The sequence below is a fragment of the Cricetulus griseus genome, chromosome 7 (assembly GCF_003668045.3).
Source record: "Cricetulus griseus strain 17A/GY chromosome 7, alternate assembly CriGri-PICRH-1.0, whole genome shotgun sequence".
Lineage (NCBI taxonomy): Eukaryota > Metazoa > Chordata > Mammalia > Rodentia > Cricetidae > Cricetulus > Cricetulus griseus.
Genome location: NC_048600.1, coordinates 22999583 through 23021592, shown reverse-complemented (window position 1 = coordinate 23021592; position 22010 = coordinate 22999583). Strand labels below are relative to the sequence as shown.

At 40.0% G+C, this 22010-nt stretch overlaps 1 protein-coding gene across 7 annotated transcripts in view; it reads right to left on the bottom strand.

The window, feature by feature from the left end:
- The window catches only part of Nbas (NBAS subunit of NRZ tethering complex), a 275006-nt gene that overhangs the window by 219647 nt on the left and 33349 nt on the right, over positions 1-22010 (bottom strand). For all 7 annotated transcript variants that reach the window (XR_003486979.2, XR_004770656.1, XM_027424647.2 and 4 more), the window contains exons 10-12: positions 15109-15247; positions 9514-9582; positions 6048-6176 (exon numbers count right to left, since the gene is read on the bottom strand). Coding sequence is in view for 5 of the 7 variants with exons in the window: in XM_027424647.2 (XP_027280448.1) it covers positions 6048-6176; positions 9514-9582; positions 15109-15247 (337 nt within the window). In the remaining 2 variants the exon portion in view is untranslated. The remainder of the gene's footprint in view (positions 1-6047; positions 6177-9513; positions 9583-15108; positions 15248-22010) is intronic.

Below are 22010 nucleotides of genomic sequence, written 5' to 3'. Positions count from 1 at the left end.
GCACCTCATTCTTCCCAAAAGTGAGTCACAGGAATCAGAATTCCTCTCCCACTAGGAGGACAAGAAATTAGGGCTCCTGCTCCAAAGAGAGACATGAAGCCTACAAGCTTCTTCACCTGTAAACTATCTTGTCCCTGGGTCTAACCACACAGCTGTGGTGGAGGGTGCCAACCGAAAGGCACAGAAGGATAACAGAGTCCTTGCAGGCATTTCCCAGGGTCTATTATTATTAGATTACAACCTTTTTGTCCAATCACATTTTGCATGGCTGTCCTAGGAGTGATCCTGTCACCCTTATTCCACTCCCACAGTTTCTGGCACCCAGTGCTGGGCAACAGAGAAACTGACTAGCTCTGAGGCCTGAGGATGAGATCCTGGAACTACTAACAAAAAACAGTGAAAAAGAGACATAAATACAATCAACTTTCCATAATCTGCCTACAGAGCCTGTTTGAGAACAGAAACACGGTATTTTTTTTTCTTTCCAAATGCAGAACATTTTTCTGCCCCTTGCAGGAGAAAGTCACCGATTAATAAAATGTTCTGTAGTTTTCTCTTATGGGCTTATCTTTGGCTATGCAGGTCTGTGTGACCCTTACATACACACACCAGTGAGGTGAAGAATCAGACCTTTCTGCCCAATATACTCTCTCTACTCTGAGTCTGCAAAAAGCAAATGCACAGCACTTTGCAGTATAGCAGTGGCCCAAACATGTTCTTCTAAGAACAGGGTTTTGTTTATAGACAGGCTTAATTGCCATAATGAACTAAAACAATGTTTTCTTAGATTCAAAGATTTTATTTCCTGGTTTTTTGTTTGTTTGTTTGTTTGTTTTCACCAATAGAATCAGTCTCAGCCTCCCACAGAACAGAAGCAAGATTTCAAGTGTGTATTCATTGTACAAATATTTATTAGTGTTTAATATGCAAAGCCCCTAGTAGAGCTTCCAGTGAGGTATACACAGTGCTGATTCACCAGAGTCCACAGTTTAGTGAAGTTGTGAAAACAGCTGTGGGTTCTAACAAGATTAATCACAGGAGCGACCACATTGCCACGTGTCCTTCATTGATTCATCATTTAACAAAATTAGTCCAACACCTACTCTGTATCAAAGAGAAATAAAATTAAAATGGAAAAGATAAGCTTTTATTTCACTTTCTACACCTACACACAAGTAGAGGTTGGAAAGTAATAAAACTTCAGAGAAAAATTAAGACCAAAAACAAGATGTAAAGATATAAACATAACATATGGGAAATGTTTGAAATGAAAATTATTGAAACAATTTTACTCTCTTCTAGACATGAACAAATTTAGCACAGAGATTTCCAGCCAGATGGATTCTTCACACTGACAATGAAAGCCAAAGTATTCAATCAACTCAAAACTGGATACAAAGTAAATTAGAATAGGCACTCCCATAACTATCTCTAATCATTAGTCTTCACAGAGAAAATACTCAATCACACAAAGTACATTATAAAAACTAATAAAGCGGCAAATTGCATGAAGAAAACCCCAGATGAGCTGAATCAACAATTTCGGTAAAGAACTGTAAGGGGTGCAGGGCAGTATAACACTGTTTTCTTTTCAAACAATTATAAGCTGGCTATATTACATAATGCCATATAATCAATTATCAATTCATTCATTGGGCTGTCCACTCCTTCCCTAACGTAGCCACAGAGGGAGGCAAAACTTTGCCTTACCTGCTAAACCAGGCTCTCTTAATGACTGCTGGAGGAATAAGAAAAGTACAGCCATCCATGTATTTCTCAGAACCTGGGATTCCTCTTTAAAGGGAGTCCAGTGAATTTGTACTCACATGTTCACACATCTTATAAATGACAGTATTATGCCACTCCCTGGTGGCTACTGCATTTGCACATTTTCAGTGTCTGAATAATGAACTGCACATCAGTGTGTGTCACCCAGACAGGCTGCAAGGTGCTATCCCTTCCTTGAGTACATTAGTCTCATATGCTAGTACCTCATTTGCTTAAACACATGTCAGTATTTTTTTTTTTGGGGGGGGGGTTGTGGTTGAGAAAGGGTTTCTCTGTGTAACAGCTCTAGTTGTCCTGGAACTAGCTCTATAGACCAGGCTGGCCTTGAATTCACAGAGATAGTACTTATAAATATAAACACTGCTAGTCAATATTCTAACAAAAGGAAGGAATCTTGATTTCACCACATAGTGACAGAATATTAATTTCCTTTGTATTATTTTACATCTATTAAAGTGGGAATAAAAACACTTTTACTAAGTAGATTTGTTATACACCCAACTGCTCTGTTAAAAAGCCAAGCTGCAATGTGCAAATTTAGTTCCAAAAATTCTCCTCCCCAACACTACAGTTACAAACCTCTCTTCCTGAGCTTTTCCTTTTAATATTAAAATGTTACTTTAATTTTTTTCTCTATAAATTGTCCTGGCAAGACTATGACTATCTTAAGGGCACAGACTGACACCTACCATGTTTCTTCCTGCAGAGCTCAGCAGAGATTCGACATTATGGTTTTATGATGATGTTACCATGGTTATAGGAACAAGCTATTCCATTTTATGGAACAGTTATAGCTAATCCTTGTTTTCACTATAGTGCTCAAGGTTTTAATACTACACATGCTAATGTCCCAATGTAAAATACATAGCTAGTGTGACCACCTCCCAAGACTCAGGTGAGACTCTGACAAAGTCTGCTCTTCAAATGATAGAAAAGTTACCATCTTCACCTTTTCCAAGTGATAGATGTCTCCAGTCCTCTGGATTCCTCTAAAAAGCTAAGAGTTTACCAGGGAGAGACTTCATCAATTATTTCCCTGGCTACCAGGTATTCACTAACTAGTAGTTCAAAAGTGAAGCACATCTGAGGGGCAGTAATGAAACTGGTGCTCAGTCTGCAAGGTGCAAGGAAATAGGACTTGTCTCAGAGCTTCTAAAGATTACCAAAGAGTAAACTGATGTAAAACAGTATAACCAGGAAAAGTGATTTGGGATTTCTTAACCTGTCACATATGAGTCTGATCTTTTAAATAACAGAAGGTTCCTAGAGTAAGAATATGACAAATACTGTGAACTTAGATTTATGATGGGTGTTCTGGAATTCACTAGTCTAATAACTGAGTTTTATTCTTCCATTATTTGCTTAAGTATGTGTTTCCCTACAAGGCCATGGAAAGATCACAAATGTTATAGTTTACACGTGTAAACTCTTACTAACAAACATAAGACCCATAAGAGTGAGGACTCAACCTGATGATTGTTTGGGAAGCACTGAGTTGGAGCCATAGGACTGTATATCCAACAGCCAGGGTGTGGCAGCAGCCACCCCACTGCCTTATGGATGCTCTGGGAATCTGTGGTCTAAAGACACACTGGGTTAACACAAACTTCTAGCCTCAACTCATCTCTTATGCATACTTCTTCCATTTGGGAAAACTCATCCTTCCTGCCCCCTTATTTTAGTTAACTACGTAAAGTTATAAAGATAAATACACTTACTCATTTCCAGATTTCAAGGTTTTTAAGCAAATTTTAAGTTTTAATAGCCCTACTATTAAAACCTACAGAGGAGCTGGGAGGAGTTGGGAAATGAGAAACTATAATCAGAATATATTGTATGAAAAAAAAACTTCAATTTCTAAAAGAAAATAAATAATATTGAAGAATAATTAATCATAACTAATGATGAGCACATGCCATAAGGAGTACAAGAGGCAAAGATGGCCCTTCAGAATCTCAGCAAACATCAAAAGCACATTAATCAATTCTACCACTAATAGCGTATGCACTGTGTGTTTGAGATTCCACATGTAACATTAAGAGGACGTCAGGAGCTGGTCAATATCTCTATTAGCTGAAAGAATATGATGTAAGGAGACAGAAAGCTCAGGTACCCTCACTATTCAAAACCTCACCATTTAAAAAGATGGTTCCCAAATATGAAGTGATCATGAGCTGATAGGATATGTCCTTCTGTATGCTGTTAATATATGTTTCTTTTATTGGTTGATGAATAAAACACTGATTGGCCAGTAGCCAGGCAGGAAGTATAGGCGGGGCTACCAGACAAGGAGAATGCTGGAAAGAGAGGACAGAGAGAAGACACCAGGGAGATGCCATGTAGCTATCAGGAAGACAGGACGCTGGGCATTCTCCAGTAAGACAAGGCCATGTAGAAATACATAGATTAATAGTTATGGATTAATAATTAAGAGAGAGCTAGCCAATAAGAAACCTGAGCCATTGGCCAGTTTATAATTAATATAAGTCTCTGTGTGTTTATTTGGGGCTAAATGGCTGTGGGACTAGGTGAGACAGAACTCCATCTACAATGAGCTGCCCAAATGAAAGAAGTAAGCACTTTACTGCCACATATAGATAGCCAAGGAAAACACTGCATTGGGGGAATCTCTGAATAATGCAAAGTAGAAACATCATAGTGGGCCTCGGGAAACAGAAACAACAGGATGCAAGTGTCAGTCAGAATAAGCTATACTCCACTGCCAGTCAATTCACAGCAACCTAATGGAGGCTCTGTGTCTAACACACACAGATAAAGCACTGATCCCTGGTAAGGGCAGTCTCTACTGAGCTATGGTTTCAGAACAGACAGAAAGGATGTGCCCTATATGTGTCTCCCAAGTTTTAGGCTCAGAAGCATCTCTTTACATGGAGTGAGAGAAAGAGAGGGTGGTAGGCATGTGGACCCCACATTAAGTTGAAGGGATGGGAAGTAGGAGTGATAGAAAGTCTTTTTCAAATTACATCCTGAAAAGAATAATACTAAGGTTAAGTAGAATAGTCAGAGTGGTGGCTCATGCCTGTAATCATGGCATGCAGGAAACAGAAGCAAGGCAGGGTCAAGTCCAGCCTGCTCTATCCAGCGAGCACCAGGCCAGGCAAGGCTACACAGGAAAATTCTATCACAAAAATAAAAAAATAAGAAATAAAAAACATTAGGGGCTGAAGAGATGGTTCAGCAGTTAAGAGCACTTGTTACTCTCACAGAGGACTGGAGAGTAACAGAACAAACATGGTGGTTCACAATCATCCTTAATTCCAGCTCCAGGAAATCTAAATGTGCCTGTCTACCCTCTGTGGGCACCAAGCATGCATACAGTGCCCATCCATACATGCAGTAAAAAACTCTCATACACAAAGTAAAATATACTTAAAAGAAAATTTTAAAGAATAATAATAACAAATCTCTGTCATAATACAGGGCTTCCCCATAGGTACATCTGACTTTTCCCTTATAAATTTAAATTATAATTTTAATTTGTATGTCCATTATGAATATAAATTAAAATGGTTGAGTCTACCTGATACTATTGAACAAACTCACCTAATTCTTAAGACTTGCTATTTCAAGAAAGTAAAAGATACAAAATGCCCATCTTTCTCCATGTCAGTTTGACTGCCCTTGCAAAGACAGAAGACAACTGCCCTCAGACCCTAAGTAAGTGTAGAGCAGGGTATACAAGATTCTGGAAAGAAAAGTAACCCTTCTAGCATTTAACTACCCAAGTAATGTTAAACCTGGTTTGGGCAGAATTTTATAATCTCCATTCTATGCTTGTTGATCATTTAAGAGGAAAACAAAGAGTTCGATACAACCTACTTGCTATGTAGAGTGTGCCACATTTCAAGTTAACACTGATGTACATGTGCCACCATGTACATGTAAAGGCATGTACATGGTGGCACATGCCTTTAATCCCAGCACTCGGGAAGTAGAGGCAGGTGGATCTCTGTGAGTTCGAGGCCAGCCTGGTCTCCAGAGCGAGTGCCAAGATAGCTACACAGAGAAACCCTGTCATGAAAAAGAAAAAAAACAAAAACAAAAAAAAAAATCTGATGCACAGAACCTTCTGATGGTGATTTGTCCTTATCGGGTGATACTTATAAGTTGACTTAAGACTAGGATGGGTTTGGAAAGACAAGGATAAATAATAGCTGTGTAGTTCAGAAAAACATCGACAAACTAAAATTACTATTGTCAGACCTCACCCTTGAGGGTGACCCTAAAGGAGGACACACCTGTTCATCTTGACTCCAGACGCCTTTTTGCTTCAGGGATGGAATGGCCCAGATGCTCAGCTTCCCCGAGAAGTGGATTGCTGCAAGGAGGCTCCCATCTGGAGAAAGGCTCATCTTGAAGATTCCATCCTGCACAGGAAGAGTGCAGTGAGTGCAAAAGACTTATGCACAGAGCAAGCTTTCAGAACTAAAACAGTACCTGGCAGGTTTGCCTGTTATACATCACCATGGGCAGCTGAGGACCCTGCCAATCTGACATAGAAACGGTGGTACCACAGCACATGGCACAACACTGCTGCTTTGGCAAAGTTCTTGCCTACCGTAAGGTGTTGTGGATTTACATTTTACTCCAGACCCAAATGGGCAAGCACCATAAAAGGATTCCCAGATCAATTACCAAGACTTCCCAAAAACTTTTATAGTCATGCTTTAGCAGATTATGAATTCTTTGAAATATACATGGGAGTAATGGTTAAGGAGTGTCATTTTCTTTCAAGGTGAAAAAACTGTTTCTAAAAGTGGGACTGAGATGGTGGTACAATTCTGTGATCACAATAAGAACTACTTAGTCTCTAAAAGGTGACCATATGATTTCAATAAGGTTGTTTCATGAAATCATTAAAACACATGTTGCCTTGATGCAATTTCTGTACCTCCTTGGTTGCATTAAGTACTAGTTAAAATGGCCACTGGATCTTTTCTTAATTAAAAGCTTCTACTACTGCCATCAACATTTAAAGTAGGACTTGCACCTTCTCTCAAATACTGTAATAAAACTTCAATCTTCCTTAAGACAAGGGATCTTTGTGATGTTAAATAGAATGTTAGACAAAGATTTGTTTAAATTATCTCACTTTCTTCAGTTGCATATCACCTCTAAAAATGAATGGTTTCCATTACCTATACCTTTCAATTGTACAAGTCATATTAAAATAAATATAAAGTACTAAATTCCAATGAATGCATTCAAAATGTTCTGAATTTCTACATATTCTTAAAAAAAATCCAATCAATAAAATATAATTTTGTAAGTGAAGCTCCTCTAACATTCCACAAGCACTTACTGAATATTACATTTTGGGCAATAAATACTGCATGCCAGGCTCTGTTTCTATACTCTGCTGTCAGCAGTAAACAAAATAAACATGAATCCCTGCCCCTGGGAAGCTTTTCGAGATGTTAAGGATGCAACCCTTGCCTGGCATCTAGGAGACCCTAATTTGACTCCAACTAGTGTGGGGGGGGGGGGTTAAGTTTATATAGTCTAGTGTAATTTAGAATGAAAACCTGAGAGGGAGGGAAAGAGGAGGGAGGGAGGGAGGGAGGGAGGGGAGGGAGGGAGGGAGGGAGGGAGGGAGGGAAGGAGGGAGGGAGGAAGGAGGGAGGGAATTTTCAAACTCAGCCATCCTCAATAGCCTAGTTAACAACCTGAGACCCAAAAAAAAAAAAAAAAAAAAAAAAAAAAAAAAAAAAGTATGAAGAAAGAAATCTTGAGGGGGAAAAAATCTCTAATCAAGTCCCACTCATAAATATGACTAATTCTAGTTATTATTACAGTCTTAAGACATACATACCACAAACAAAAGCTAACTATTTTGAGCCATATGACATTTAGGCACATTAAACCATGATGTTTAAATGAATATGGAGGGCTAGGAGGATAGCTAAGTGGGGAACAGTGCTGACCACACAAGCACGAAGATCTAAGTCTGAACCCTAGAACCCACCTATAAACCAGTCATGGTAGAATTTATCTGCAATCCCAGGCTTCTGCAGCAAGATGAGAATCCAAGAATAGAGTCTGAAGCTCTGGGGCCAGCTAGCCTGGCATACACAGTGGGGAATAACAAAGATATCAACTCTTTTTATTTTTTTCCTTGGTTTTTTGAGACAGGGTTTCTCTGTGTAGCTCTAGGTGTCCTAGAATTTGCTTTATAGACCAGGCTGATCTCAAATTCACAGAAATCTGCCTTCCTCTGCCTCCAAAGTGCTGGGACTAAAGGTGTGCATCACCACTGCCCAGCTGAGATCCTCACTTAAAACAATGCAGAGACAAGGACTGACACTGGTGTTATCATCTATCCTCTTTACATGAAATGAGCAAGGCACAATCACACATAGAAACATGCACACATAAACATGTGCATTTAGTATATATACATCATGCATACAAACCAACAAAAAGAATTAAAGTTAAGGCTGTAGACACAGGGCACTGTAACCACTCAACTCTACAGACAGAATGGCCACTCTATTCACTCTATCCACAGTGCATCACCATACTAAAGCCAATGGCAAAGAAGTAATTCGAATTTAAAATGCACTGGATACTAACTACTGACACAGCAACAAACTCTCAGTACATCCTTACTGATAATTCAGCAAGGAAACTAAGGAAGTAGAAAAATAAGGCCATTTGACTCTTCCCACGATGAGAGTATGATCTGATGTCCCATGGAGATGGAGCCTCCTTAAGAGTCATGCTAGGGCAGACAATTACCCACCTCCCTCAGAGACAGTTGCTGTATGGACCACCTATATTCAGTGGCACAGCCAAAGCCTGTGCAGTCACACCTATCTTAACATCACAGATCAACATGGCTCTTTTCCTATTGAGTCATCAATAACCTCACATCTGAGAAGGAACATTTTAATTTTAATCACACACACACACACACACACACACACACACACACACACACACACACACACGCGCGCACGCGCGCGTGCACGCAAGCACGGATAGATCTCTTATGGGTCAGAATAAAATCTTCATACAATTTTAGAAGTAATCTGTAAAGATATATTGTTTCTATATGAATGGTTTGTTCAGCCTATACCTTCATCCTCCAAGAGGATTGGATATATTATTTTTTTTAAGATTAATACATACTAAAATACACCCAAGTGACGATCTAGATCATCCAAGGCTAATGATAGTTCCCTTGACTGTCCTCTTGATCAAACAGAGAACCAGACAGATGAGTGACACTCCCATCTCTAAGTGTGTCTGCCAGATGATCCCGATGGGACTAGCTCATGAGGACTCCAACTATTAAATGGTTTAATCTACTGTCAGATTCAATTGCACAATCAAACACTCGGAACAGATGGAACTGTGGAAGGTGGGGCCTGGCTGGAGGAAGCAGGGTCCTAGGCAAGGGGCCTTAGAGGCTTCATGATGCACTTCTTTCTGATACTGCTCCACTCTGCCCCTTCTCCACCTGAGCTGAGCTGCTCCACCTGTTTTCCAGCTGCCCTGTGTGAACAGTCATGCTCCACCAGCTCCCATTAGCCTGCTGGACTAGAACCTCTGAAACTGTGAGTTTGTTCAGCCTCTAGTTGTGTGCCAGATATTTGGTGACAGTAACAAAAGGTCTGACTAATCCACACCTCGCTCAACTCTAATCTTAAAGGCACTCTGCCAAAAGTGTTTGAGAAACAAACTTAAGCAAATTTACATTACCTGTTCTTGTCCCTGGCGAGTGTAAAACTTGACACTTAGCAGCTTTAATAATCCCAGTGTCTTAGGTACCTACAAAATGAAGATACAGCATATAAAGAAGGATTAATGTAATGCTTTTTTCATTATCTAAAATCCTTTTTTATCATGGAATGAAAAGCACACAACAAGTATTTTTTACAATAGTTAAGAAACCCACCAGTGGGGCTAAGGATGCGGCTCAGAAAAGAAAATGATTGAGACATCTTACCACATATAAAGTAATAGCAAGTGGAATATAGTTTCAATGTGGTTACCAAGGCGAAAGTAGCCCAGTATTAAATTAACTGCAAAAAAAAAAAAAAAAAAAAAACTGATAGCCTTTAATCAGAGCACTCAGGAGGCAGAGGAAGGTGGATCTCTGTGAGATGGAAGACAGCCTGGTCTTCAAAGCAAGTTCCAAGCCAGCTAGGGCTACATAGTCAGACCCTGTCTCAAAAATTAAACAAACAAACAAAGTAAAACCAATTATTTCAAGGATCTCAATGGTATTCTAATACAGTGAGGGAATCTACCAAGTGGTACAGTCAAGATAAAGCCACAATCAAATGCGTTTCTTCAGTAGGCAAATAACAAGTCTAACACGGCGTGTGCAAATTAGAATCACAGCATGCTCTTAGCTGAGGCAAAGGTTGACATTTATCTTACTATCACTATGAAAAAACTCAAAAGTTCCCATAGAAACATCATTCATTTGGAACTGAATCTATTCTTTCAAACAAACAAGAGGAAAAAAATAACATGTAGCAACCAGTATTTAAAACACAAAGAGATGACTATAGTTTTTAGAATGGAAAAGGTGTTATTAGAATGTAGAGAGTTTAGAACCATCATTCTCTTATTTGAGAACTATAGCAGTACAGGCACTGAGGAAAAGTTTAGTAGATCCTCAAAATTGAAACAAAATTATCCTATGACTTATGGATTCTTTCCTAGGTCTACACCATCACTAAACTGTACACTTTAAAGCAACTGATTTTGTACCATGTGAATTTTACCCCAATATTATAATAAGCAAACTGGAAGGTAAGTTTGTCACATCCATTGCTCCTGCTTGATGATGAACAAGGCAGATGCAGAAAACACTGCAGGACCCAAGAAGGACAACCAAGCAAAGCTAGCATAGATGTCAGGGTCCATCTCAATACAATCCAAAGCCATCAGGTTGTTGTTTGAGAACACTGAAAGAGCATCCATGTCAATGGGACATGGACTAGAGGGAAGGACAGACATGTCACTGTGCTCAGAAGGAGCGATCTGACAGGAACACAGATTCTGAGGAAGAACAATGAAAAGTTTCTTTTGCCACCAGAAGTGCTAAGGATAGAAGAAGCAAAGAAGGAAAGGCAGTGTGCTGCAAGTCAAGAGAGAGGCCCTGGCTCCAGAACCCATATCCTTTCCCACCAACAACATCTACAGGGCACCTGAGCTTCTTCACTCACCACCCAGAGACCTAAGCTCAGAATCCTGGAAAATAGTCTAGTATCATTCCAGTATACAAAATAAGTATCTCGTATACTTAAATCAAAAGACTAACATAAAGGTCAACAAATTCTACAAAGTTAAAAAGAAGATAATCAGAAGACAAAAATTCACATACATAAACAAGGTTAGATTATGCTTGGGAAAACAACCAAGAAACATAAGGAAACAAAAAATACTGCTTTAAGTAAAAAAACGTGCTTCAACAAGAACTAAAGATGTAGAAAACTTTTTTTTAATTGCCATATGTTAAAAACTCAGTAAATAAAAGGAAAATTTGACAAAAAAAATATTCTAAAGGAAAGAGAATAATGAAACATTAATGGCAAAGAATATTAGTACATCTCTAATCTCAGTGTCTGGGAGGACAAAACAGAATACAGAGAATGTGTGATTCAAGCTCAGCCTGGCCTAAACAACCAGACACTGTGGGGCCAGAAAGGGAAACAAGCAGGAGGGGAAAGGGAAAAAGACAGGAGAGGGTGCTGGGCAGCAGCAAGGGAAAACACACACACACACAGGCCAGGGCTGGGCGGGCAGGAGAATCTCAGGGGAAGTATTTGGATTGCATCCCTCTTTTTGAGAAAAAGGATTTCTTAAGGAAACAATATGCTCAAAGTACCTGTATTATTTCCACAGGATAATATGTATGCATCAGGAAAGGGCCAGCATCAATAATAAAACTTCAGTGGACTTTTGTTCATTTTTACACTTCTTTATCCAAATTTTTATCTTAAAACTCCAAACAGACAACAATAATTACCATGTATATTGTTGTAAGAGTTTTTTAACTGCCTTCAAAGAGATCCTGGCAAAAGCCTCATCACACAAGTGGCAAAAATAATGTGGTGTGCGTGGGAGGGGGAGGGGGGGTGGTTTAGATGGGGGGAACTCCAGAGCCTATGCCTACTGTCTGCTTCAGTTATTGGATTCCAACTGAGCACTGTTATACTTTATTGTACTCATTTGTAGAGACAGCTACATTAGATTTTTGTTATATTCCTAATACTTGGAACAATAATTCAATGTTCAACAATGAATAAGTAAGCCATGTAGGATACTAGCATTCATCTGGAACTGTTGATCAATGCATATATTGAATTGTGCATAGTCTCTTTTATAGCCTGCCAGCCTGTAGGAGACTGAAATATACATGTGATCAAAATTGTTTTCAATCAATATCTGCCTAACACATGCAATCTTCAACAAGCACTAAGAGAGGAAGCTCGATAGGCACAGCACCCAGCTCCTGATGAAAGGGACAAACGTTATAACCTCCAATGATTCTGAAGTGGGAATGGCTAAGAAGGACTGTAAGGTTAGCTGCATGACACATTTGAAAGCTACTAATGGAATCAAAATACATTTGCAGCATTTCAAGAAGTAAATCATACAGCAGGGCATTCAATCTGCAATTCAATATTTTCCTCACTTATTTGTCAGTGGACAAGCAATTTCTCTTAAGGGAAGCCAGCATCAAAGTCCCTTGGACTTAAGACAGAAGGACTATACACAGCAAAGCACTTCCCAATACAGAATTCAAAGAGAAGCCAAGCGGAAGTTCACAAGAATGATGTGGCAGCTCCCAGAGTTCCTCTGCAGGGCCACTTTGTATAGACGTCCTAGATGTTGCTGGACCAAAAGACTCACAGTGCCTGCATGGTCTTGTGTCTCCTCCATATTCATCTATTCCTTCCCTTTCCTCGCTTTTGGTTTGAACAAACTTCAAACTACAGAAAAGACCAGTCGTAGTGGCATAATCAGACATACAGAAAATCTAATATGAAGAGAGATGCTCTAAGGAACCAGAAGATCCGATACACGCCATGTCTTCCTGTCTTCAGCCATTAAGCTCCATGTGGCCTAACACTCCAGGGCTGAGAAAGGGGGCTAATAATATAAACTGCCTCCTCCATGGGGTCTGAAGAGAAAAGAGCCAAGCGGGGAAAGTTGCAAGGTAGATCATAAACAGAAGGAAAAAACAGTACTCTGTACTGTGAGCTACTAAGGTCAGCTGAGTTAAGGTTTGGTACCACATAAAACAGTAAGTTGGTATCATTTTTAAAACGTATTACTGTGCTGGGTTAAATCACAATCACTTATTTCAATGTATATCAATTCTAATAATAACAATGAAGACGTCTATAACTACTGAAGGTTTCTTTTTTAAAAGCACTTTCTTGAGAATCTTTTTCAACACCAAGACAGTCACTGCTTTCGGAGATTACTTTTAAATCAATATATTTTAAGAAAAATAACAAGACAAATACAATCGCTATGAAATGAGCAACCTAACATATTCCCTTATATTATGCTTTAGTCTCCCTGTTTCACCCCTCATTTTAAAAATATACACCTGCCCACTGTCATACAATTTGCCCAAAACACCAAGATACATATTAGTAGGGTATGGCCAATATGGTAGACATAATTAGCATTTTCCAGTACCTAACTGACTTCATATTTCTGGACACACAGAAATCTAATACCAATCTTCTTTCGAGCTAGGAAGGGTCATGTGGTTACAGTTTGATAAATGAACAAAAATTCTGTCACTTTCTGGGATAAGTATATGATAGTTCCACCTTTAATTCCCTTCTTCCCTTCCTAAAGCCAGCTGTGGAGACAGTGGAACCTCAAAAAAAAATCTCTTCCATAGATTCTCTCCTCACCAATTACAACAAAAAGACACAGCAGCAATAGCAAGCTTGGCCAGAATTTTGATGTGGCAAGCCACATCAAATGCTTATCAGTCTTCTCATATGCTTATTTGTGTGATTATATGACTTGTTTTTCACATTCAGTCTAGCCTACACTAATGCTACAGACTAATGGGGTCCTATACTTGGAATTTGGAAAGTCCTATGGGTCCAAAAGCTGGTTGCCAGCAGCAGTGCTTCTGGAAGGTTAGTATTCCCTCTAGGAATGGGTGTTGTAGAAGGACATTAGGAAGGCACATCAATAGAAGGACACCACCCTACAGAGACATGGGGACGCTGGTAGACACTCATATCAAGTTCATGTTTCCTCTGACCCCACTTTTCCCTGCCTCTCAGAGAGACCATGATGTAAGTACCTTCTACATCATCTGACCCCATCATAAGCTACGATGCCACAATAGACCCAAGCTACCATCAGCTGAAGTCTCTGAAACTGCTAGCCAAAATTAACTTAGCTATTTATGTCCATGCTAAAAAGCTAATACAAGGAGTGTGTGGCACAAAATAGAGGTCCAATAGATGATAAAGAATGAATACAGAGATATAAAATCAGTTCATATAAACATGGAAGGATGTATACCATGCTAGTTAGGAATGTGAACTGGGAACTTCTTTGAGTTGGCACTCAAAGTCTTTACTTGCTGGCTAGGTAGCCCAGAGCACTTGCTTGTTAACTGACCTGGGATAACTGACCTGAGCACCCACCTGAAGAGACAATAGTGAGCTAGTACAGGATAAAAGCACGTTGAATAGTCGTCAACACCAAAACAGCTTGTTAAATGTTAATGTCTAAATTAGAAAATACAAGTAATAAGACAATAGCCAGGCTAATTTGTTTTCTCTTTTTTACATTTTCGTATATTATTTAAGCGTGCCCACATATATGTGTGTGTGCACACTGGGATGTGTGAGCCAGAGTGTACAAGAAGATAACTCTGTGCAATCATTTCTCACCTTTTGCCTCTGAATGGACTCTGGGTATGGAACTCAGGCTGTCAGGCTTGCAAGGCAAACATGGTTACCTGCTGAGCCACCTCATCTGACCTATTCTGTTTTTCTAATATCTGAAAATATCATTACTAAGAGGGAAGATGTAGACTTACTATATTTGATATACAGTAATCCTAAATAATATTTTTGTTACATTATCAATATTATTTGTGATATATTATACATTATTATAATATATTATAACAATATTTTAGTTACAGTTAACAAGCAAGAGAAAATAATAAAACACTAAAATCATTAATTAATCTCCCTTTTTTGAGGCAAACTTTTCTGGTTACATATTACACAGGGATTCTTTGTCTAACACCAATTAAAAAGTAGTAGAAATAACTGTACTAATGCATACCTCAGTGACCCTGTCTCCACTGTTAGTAACTTGCTTATAATACGGTGAACCGGAAAGGACTCTCCATGCAGAAAGGCCACAGCTAGAAGCTTTGGAAATGCCCAGTTCAGCACTTTCACATCCACCAACCAATAAAAGTCTAAAAATGATGAGAACAGAATTAATAAATTACAAATATGAACAAAAAAAAAAAAAAAAAAAAAAAACAGAGCAGAATAGGCCACCGTTACACAGAAAGCTAAAATGGCTGTCGTTGTACCTAGATGATTACTATTTTAGAAAGAAAACCTAATGGTTTTTCAATTTGAACTTCACCTTCACCAAAAGAGAAGTAAAGGATAAACATCTAGGCACCTAAATGCATCCAGAAATTTAGAATTAAAGGAAAATGTCTTGAATTTGCATATGCACCTCCCAGACACTGGCTTTATCAAACCTAACAAGCATTAGCAGGAGTCAAACAGCTTCCTGCAGACACACAAGCAGTGGTGCCAACACCACACCTGAGCAATGTGGCACAACTGTAGCCTTAGGAAGACATGGCAGCAGCTGGGTGTGCTCCATGGGAAAGAAAGAGCATACAGCAGTCTGCTCAGGGGTAAGACTAGGTGAGCAGCATGTTACTGATGGTTCACTCCATTAGCAAGCTACAGGCCAGTTACTAAGAGGGCAAACACTGGACAGACAGCAAAAGACACACACACCTGCAGCCACTGCAAAACTAAGCTGATGAGTAGTGAAAGCCAAGCAACCATTTTCTGCCATTTAAATCAGGATCAGCACATCTGGCAGGATCCTGCACAGTAGACATTACCATCATTTCTATTCAAGGGGAGGATGAGGTCAACATAGGGCCAGGAAGATGGTCAGTGGGTAAAGCACTTGCCATGCAAGCCTGATGGCCTGAGTTGGATCCCCAGGGCCCAGATAAGAGTAGAAGAGAACTGACTCCACAAAGCTGTCCCCTGACCTTCACACACATGCCGTAATACACATATGAATGTGCACATAAAAATAATAACTAGTAAATAAGTAATAAAAACTAACTGTAAAGTTGTGATACATTAGCAGGAAAACATGCATTGTTTGTGGGTTATATGTTGTCAATGACAAGAGACAACAGAAATAACAAGAAAAAGAATCCATGCACTTCTTAATGCTTAAATTAATAATTATAACAATGAAAAGAGTTTCTGAGATTTAAAAACTGCCCACTACCTAAGACAGTGACAGACTTCCCAGCTGAGGTTTCCTGACCTCTGCTCCCACACCATCTACCACTGTTTCAGGTGACAGGATGCTGGGTCAAAACCCTTTACATCAAAGCCAACGAAGCCTCCTTTACCAGAAAGTCCCATTCTTGCTGAGAAAAGAGAGTGTACTTTCATCACGCATACAACATTTTCCTTCTAGGCTATAACATTTGAAACATTTTGGGTTTTTGCTGTTTGTTTTTAGTAAAGATAACACCACTTCATATGGTTTCTTAGATCTGACATATCAAAAAAATTATAGAAAAGCACTGGTTGCTCTTCTTGAGGACCCTGGTTCAATTCCCAGCACCCACATGGCAGCTTACAACTCCAGTCCAAAAGGATCCAATACCCTCTTCTGGCCTCCATGGGTGCTGTATGCACATAGTGCACAGGCATGGGTACAGGTAAGGCACACCCATACACACAAAATAAAATTCAAGAAAATATAAAGTCATGAAAGCTGCCTCTTGGAGGGTTAATTACAGGAAAGAAGCAGAAACTTAATGGCTATAGTTTAAGGATTCTCTGACTTAACCAATAAAATCGCCGTAAAAGTTTTATAGAAATTAAGTACAAACAGGTGATATGGTAGATAATAATTTATAGCACTAACGTCATTTCCTGCATTATAAGTTCCTCCACCAAGAATACTCAGATGCAGGACATAGGCAGAAGGTACCGGGCTGAGTCATGAAATTCAAAGTCACACAATACTGTCATATATATGACAATCATATTATCATACAAATGTATTCATGTAACTTTTAATTATATAAACATATAAGGTTAAAATTTGTAATTATAAATAAAACTCTCTAAAACACATGATTCTCAAAGCTGCTTTTCCTTTTTTTTCTTTACCTTGTTTTAAGTAGATTTAATTTTTGTTTGTTTTTTACTGTTTGAGAATTTCATACTCAAATGTAATGTGTTTTAAACAAATCCTCTTTCACTCCTCTGCAACTCCTCCCATACCCTTCCACATTCATGTACTCTTTTTATTTAACCCACTGAGTGAGCATAGTACTGCCAGCATGTGCATGGGTGTAAGGCCACCCCCTGGAAAATGGACAACCTACCACAGGCGACTTCCAAAGTAAACTGATTCCCTCTCCCAGTAGCCATCAGGTGCCAACAGCTGTTCAGCCATGGGTAGGACTTCATAAGCTCCTCCCTCATTCATTCCAGAACTGTGGCTAATTTGGTCTTATGCATACAGTCACAGCTGCTATGACAAACTCATATCTAACACTGCTGTTCGCTGAGCCAAGAACCCATGCTGAGTGGGTCACAGGCCCTAGGAGAGAACTTGGCTATTATTCAGCTAAATACCAGAACCTAAACAGTTATCTTTACACCCACGTGATAGTGCACTCTCAGTCTTCAGAGCAGCTGACAATTAATACAGAGATTCACCTGCTCAAAGGACAGAAAATAGACTACAGAGTGTCGACCGTAACTGAAACATCTACATTAATCCCTCTCCCCAGGACTCAGGGATCATCATGGGAAAGGAGTCAGAAAGACTATAAGAGCAAGAAACAGTGAAGGAACACCCTGTTGTTCCAGACACAACAGGGCCACTGCACTCATAAATAAAACTACTTTTCCTTCACAAAAACAAAACAGACAAGAAACAGCTCTTTCCTAATAATCGTCGGTATGAAATTGTGGGTATTAACAGAAACTCATGGTTTTGGGAGTCAGGACATGACGCTCAAACACCTTTGCAGAAAGGTATGTATCTGTAGACAGGCCTTTCTCACCAATTTAATACATGAAGTATTCAGTAAGCAATTGAAGGACTGTCAGACAAGGCCATATCTAACTCTCCTGACATTAATGAGCACCTGAACTCTCCCATTTCACAGTTAACGAGGATCATGTACATAGCCTGCTTAGCAGGCTTGCATTCTGTATGTGCATTCCTTATGTCCACAGCCCTGATACATCCTCCTATACAGAAATGACCAAGAACCCAATCCACTGCAGATGAAATTATTAGTAACCATTAGGAACCACTGGCTACTGCTACACAGAACATTGGCAGCAACCTTACAGCTAGGTACAAAATCTCATCACAGGGACATGAGGGCGTAAAGGAAAACGTCAGGGAGGGCTTCACAAGGAGGCAGCCCCTGAAATGTTCCCAGTCAGACAAACAGGTTAGTAACAACACTCAAGCCAAGGAAACATGCTACACAAAACAGCTAGGCTGTAACTGCACAGAGAACTGCAGGAAATGCTGTGAGTGCCTGCAGTCTCTAGAGTGAGCAAGCCAGGAACAAGAGAGGAAGTGCAGGGGGCCTTTAGCATCACAAATACTTAAATCGTGATCTCTTCCTTGAACACTTAGCACAATCCACTGCAACAGTTAATCAAGTCATAATCCCATCACTGAGATGGAGCCATTTTGGTGGTGTCCACTTAATCTTTGTATTCTTTACAGCATTTACCCAGTGTGCTTCACTCAAGAAACACCTACCTAGGCAGTATGTTTGAGGAACTGTAGCTGCACAAAGATAAGACACAGTTCTCATCCTTGGTTTGACCTCTCTCAGCTACAGCTCTCCCACCTGGAAAATGAAGAGTTTAACCAATGACAGATGAAGGCTGCTCCAGCTCCGATGCTCTAACTATGAAAGTCAGAGCAGGGACATGGGTACCAGAAAAAATAAATAAAGTGGTATTACACACACAGCACACACACACACACACACACACACACACACACACACACACACACACACACACACACAGGGAGGGTGTGAAGAGCTGAATTAAGTTGCGCTTGAATAAAGCAAGGAGGCAGAGAACAGGGGCAGCAACAGAGAAGCGGTCCCAGCTGCCTGAGAAAGGACAGACAGGTGATGCAAGCCCTTCAGTACCAAGACTTATGTAATGCTGATGAAATGAAGAGCCACACTGAAAAAAGCATTTCAAGAATTAGAAATGGCTTAAGGGTCTTAAGCCTAGAAATGTTTGAAGAATCTGCCATCTAGTGGTATGAAATTCTTTCTAACCCACAAAATAAAAAATAAACAAAAAAACAACAGTTCCAGGTGTTGAATACAATGACCAGAATGCTTAATGCACTCAAAAATGAAACAAGAAAAATATACTCATGGCTCAAAATTTTAAAATACTTAAAAGAACTGGGTATGCTCAATGGTGGAACACTTGTGTACCAAGCATGGGACTACATACCAAAAAAAAACCACTTAAGACCAGACTTGTCAAAATAAGAAAGGGCTCAAGTAAGTGTATAATATAATGTTTTATATATGTATACACACACATACAAATCCATTGTTCCTCTCAAACAAAATTAAGTGAAATTCCTATGAAATAAATCAAGGTAAGGCAGAAGTCTTGCAGTTCTTCTTCATTCACTCCTGAGAATGAATAGCAGGCAGTATTTGGAGCATAGAAAAAATTCAGTCTGGCCAAGAGACAAGGGAGAGGGAGGAAAGGAGGGGAGGAGGGAGGGAGGAAACAAATCATGAAAGCCATATGGAGCAGTGAGTGGAAACAGCATCAGCCCCATGAAGGTCTGACTCTAGGACAAGCACCAACGCCTATCAAGGAATCTCCAGAGGAGCAATATTTTGGGGCGGCAGGGGACGACGGACGGACGACACCAAGCTGATGTCCATTGTTGATTTCAACAATAGGCCAAGGTCAAGCCACAATTGCCACAACTGCCACAACTGCCAAAATCTTAGCACCATGGTTAAATTACCAATCATACTCTATCCCTCACCACAAAGATAAAGCAATTAACAAGTTGCACCCAGCTGGAGACTGCTAAGGACCAAGCTCTGCCAGCCCAGGGGACAATTAAAAACATATCATTAGACAGAAGTCCTGGTTCCCCACTCCCCAGTACCTATGGGACCAAAAAGTCAGTCTGTAGATCTCAGCAAGCCTCAACTCACTTCTCAAATGCTCACCCCTAAAGCTCTGTCTAAAGACTACAATATCCATTCTTCAGTTGAAGGGCATCTAGGTTGTTTCCAGGTTCTGGCTATTACGAATAATGCTGCATGGACATAGTTGAATAGATGTCTTTATTGTATGAATGTGCATCCTTTGGAGTATGTATATGCCTAAGAGTGGAATTGTTGGGTCCTGAGGTAGACTGATTCTCATTTTCCTGAGAAACCGCCATACTGATTTCCAAGTGGCTATACAAGTTTGCACTCCCACCAGCAATGAAGGAGTGTTCCCCTTTCTCCACATCCTTTCCAGCACAAAAGGTCTTTGTTGTTTTTGATTTTAGCCATTCTAACAGGTGTGAGACGGTATCTCAGAGTTGTTTTGATTTGCATTTCCTTGATGGCTAAGGATTTCAAGCAATTTCTTAAGTGTCTTTCAGCCATTTTAGATTCCTCTATTGAGAATTCTCTATTTAGTTCTCAACCAAAGAATGAATAAAGAAAATGTGGTGCATTTACACAATGGAGTACTACTCAGCGGGAGCGGGGGGGGGGGGGCAAATGGAATCTTGAAATTCGCAGGCAAATGGATAGAACTAGAAGAAATCAGTCACAGAAAGACAAACATGGTATGTACTCACTCATATATGGATATTAGACATAGAGCAAAGGATTACCAGCCTACAATCCACACCTCCAGAGAAGCTAAGAAATAAGGAGGACCCTAAGAGAGACATACATAATCCTCCAGAGAAGTGGAAAGGTACAAGATCTCCTGAACAAATTGGAAGCACAAGGGAGGGAGAGAGGGAGGAGGAAGGTAGAAGAAAGAGGAGGGGAGAGGAAAGCATGAGAGATCAGAAAGATTGAGTCAGGGGATGAATAGAGGAAAGCAAGATAAGAGATACCTTAATAAAGGGAGCCATTATAGGTTTAAAGAGAAATCAGGCACTAAGGAAATGTCCAGAAATCCACAAGGATGACCCCAACTAAGAATCTAAGCAATAGTGGAGGGACTTAAATGCCCTTCCCCTATAATGAGGCTGATGACTACCTTAAATGCCATCCTAGAGCATTCATCCAGTAGCTAATGGAAGCAGAAGCAGACACCCACAGCTAAGCACTGAGCCGAACTCCTGGAATCCAGTTATAGAGATGGAGGAGTGATGAGCAAAGGAGTCAATATCATTCTGGGAAAACCCACAGAAACATCTGACGTGAGCAAGTAAGAGCTCATGGACTCCAGCCAGTCATCTGGGGAAACAGGATAGGACAGAACCAGGCCTCCTACACTTGGGTGTCAGTTAGGAGACCTGGGCAGTCTATGGGGCCTCTTGCAGTGGAACCAGTATTTATTCCTAGTGCACAAATGGACTTTGGGAGCCCATTCCTCCATAGAGGGATACTCTCTCAGCCTACATACACAGGGGATGGCCTAGGCCCCTCCCCAAATGATGTGACAAACTTTGATGGTCCCCCATGGAAGACTTCACTCTCCCTGGGGAGTGGATAGGGAGTGGGATGGGGGGAATTGTTGGTGTGAGGTATGGGAGGATGGGAGGAAGAGAGAACTGGGATTGATATGTAAAATAAGATTGTTTCTAATTTAAATAAAAAAATATCAAACAGAAAAAAAAGACAATATCTGCACACCCCTCACCAGAAGCTAGCCTGTGCTTGTGGAATAGAAATTGAGAGTACAACCTCC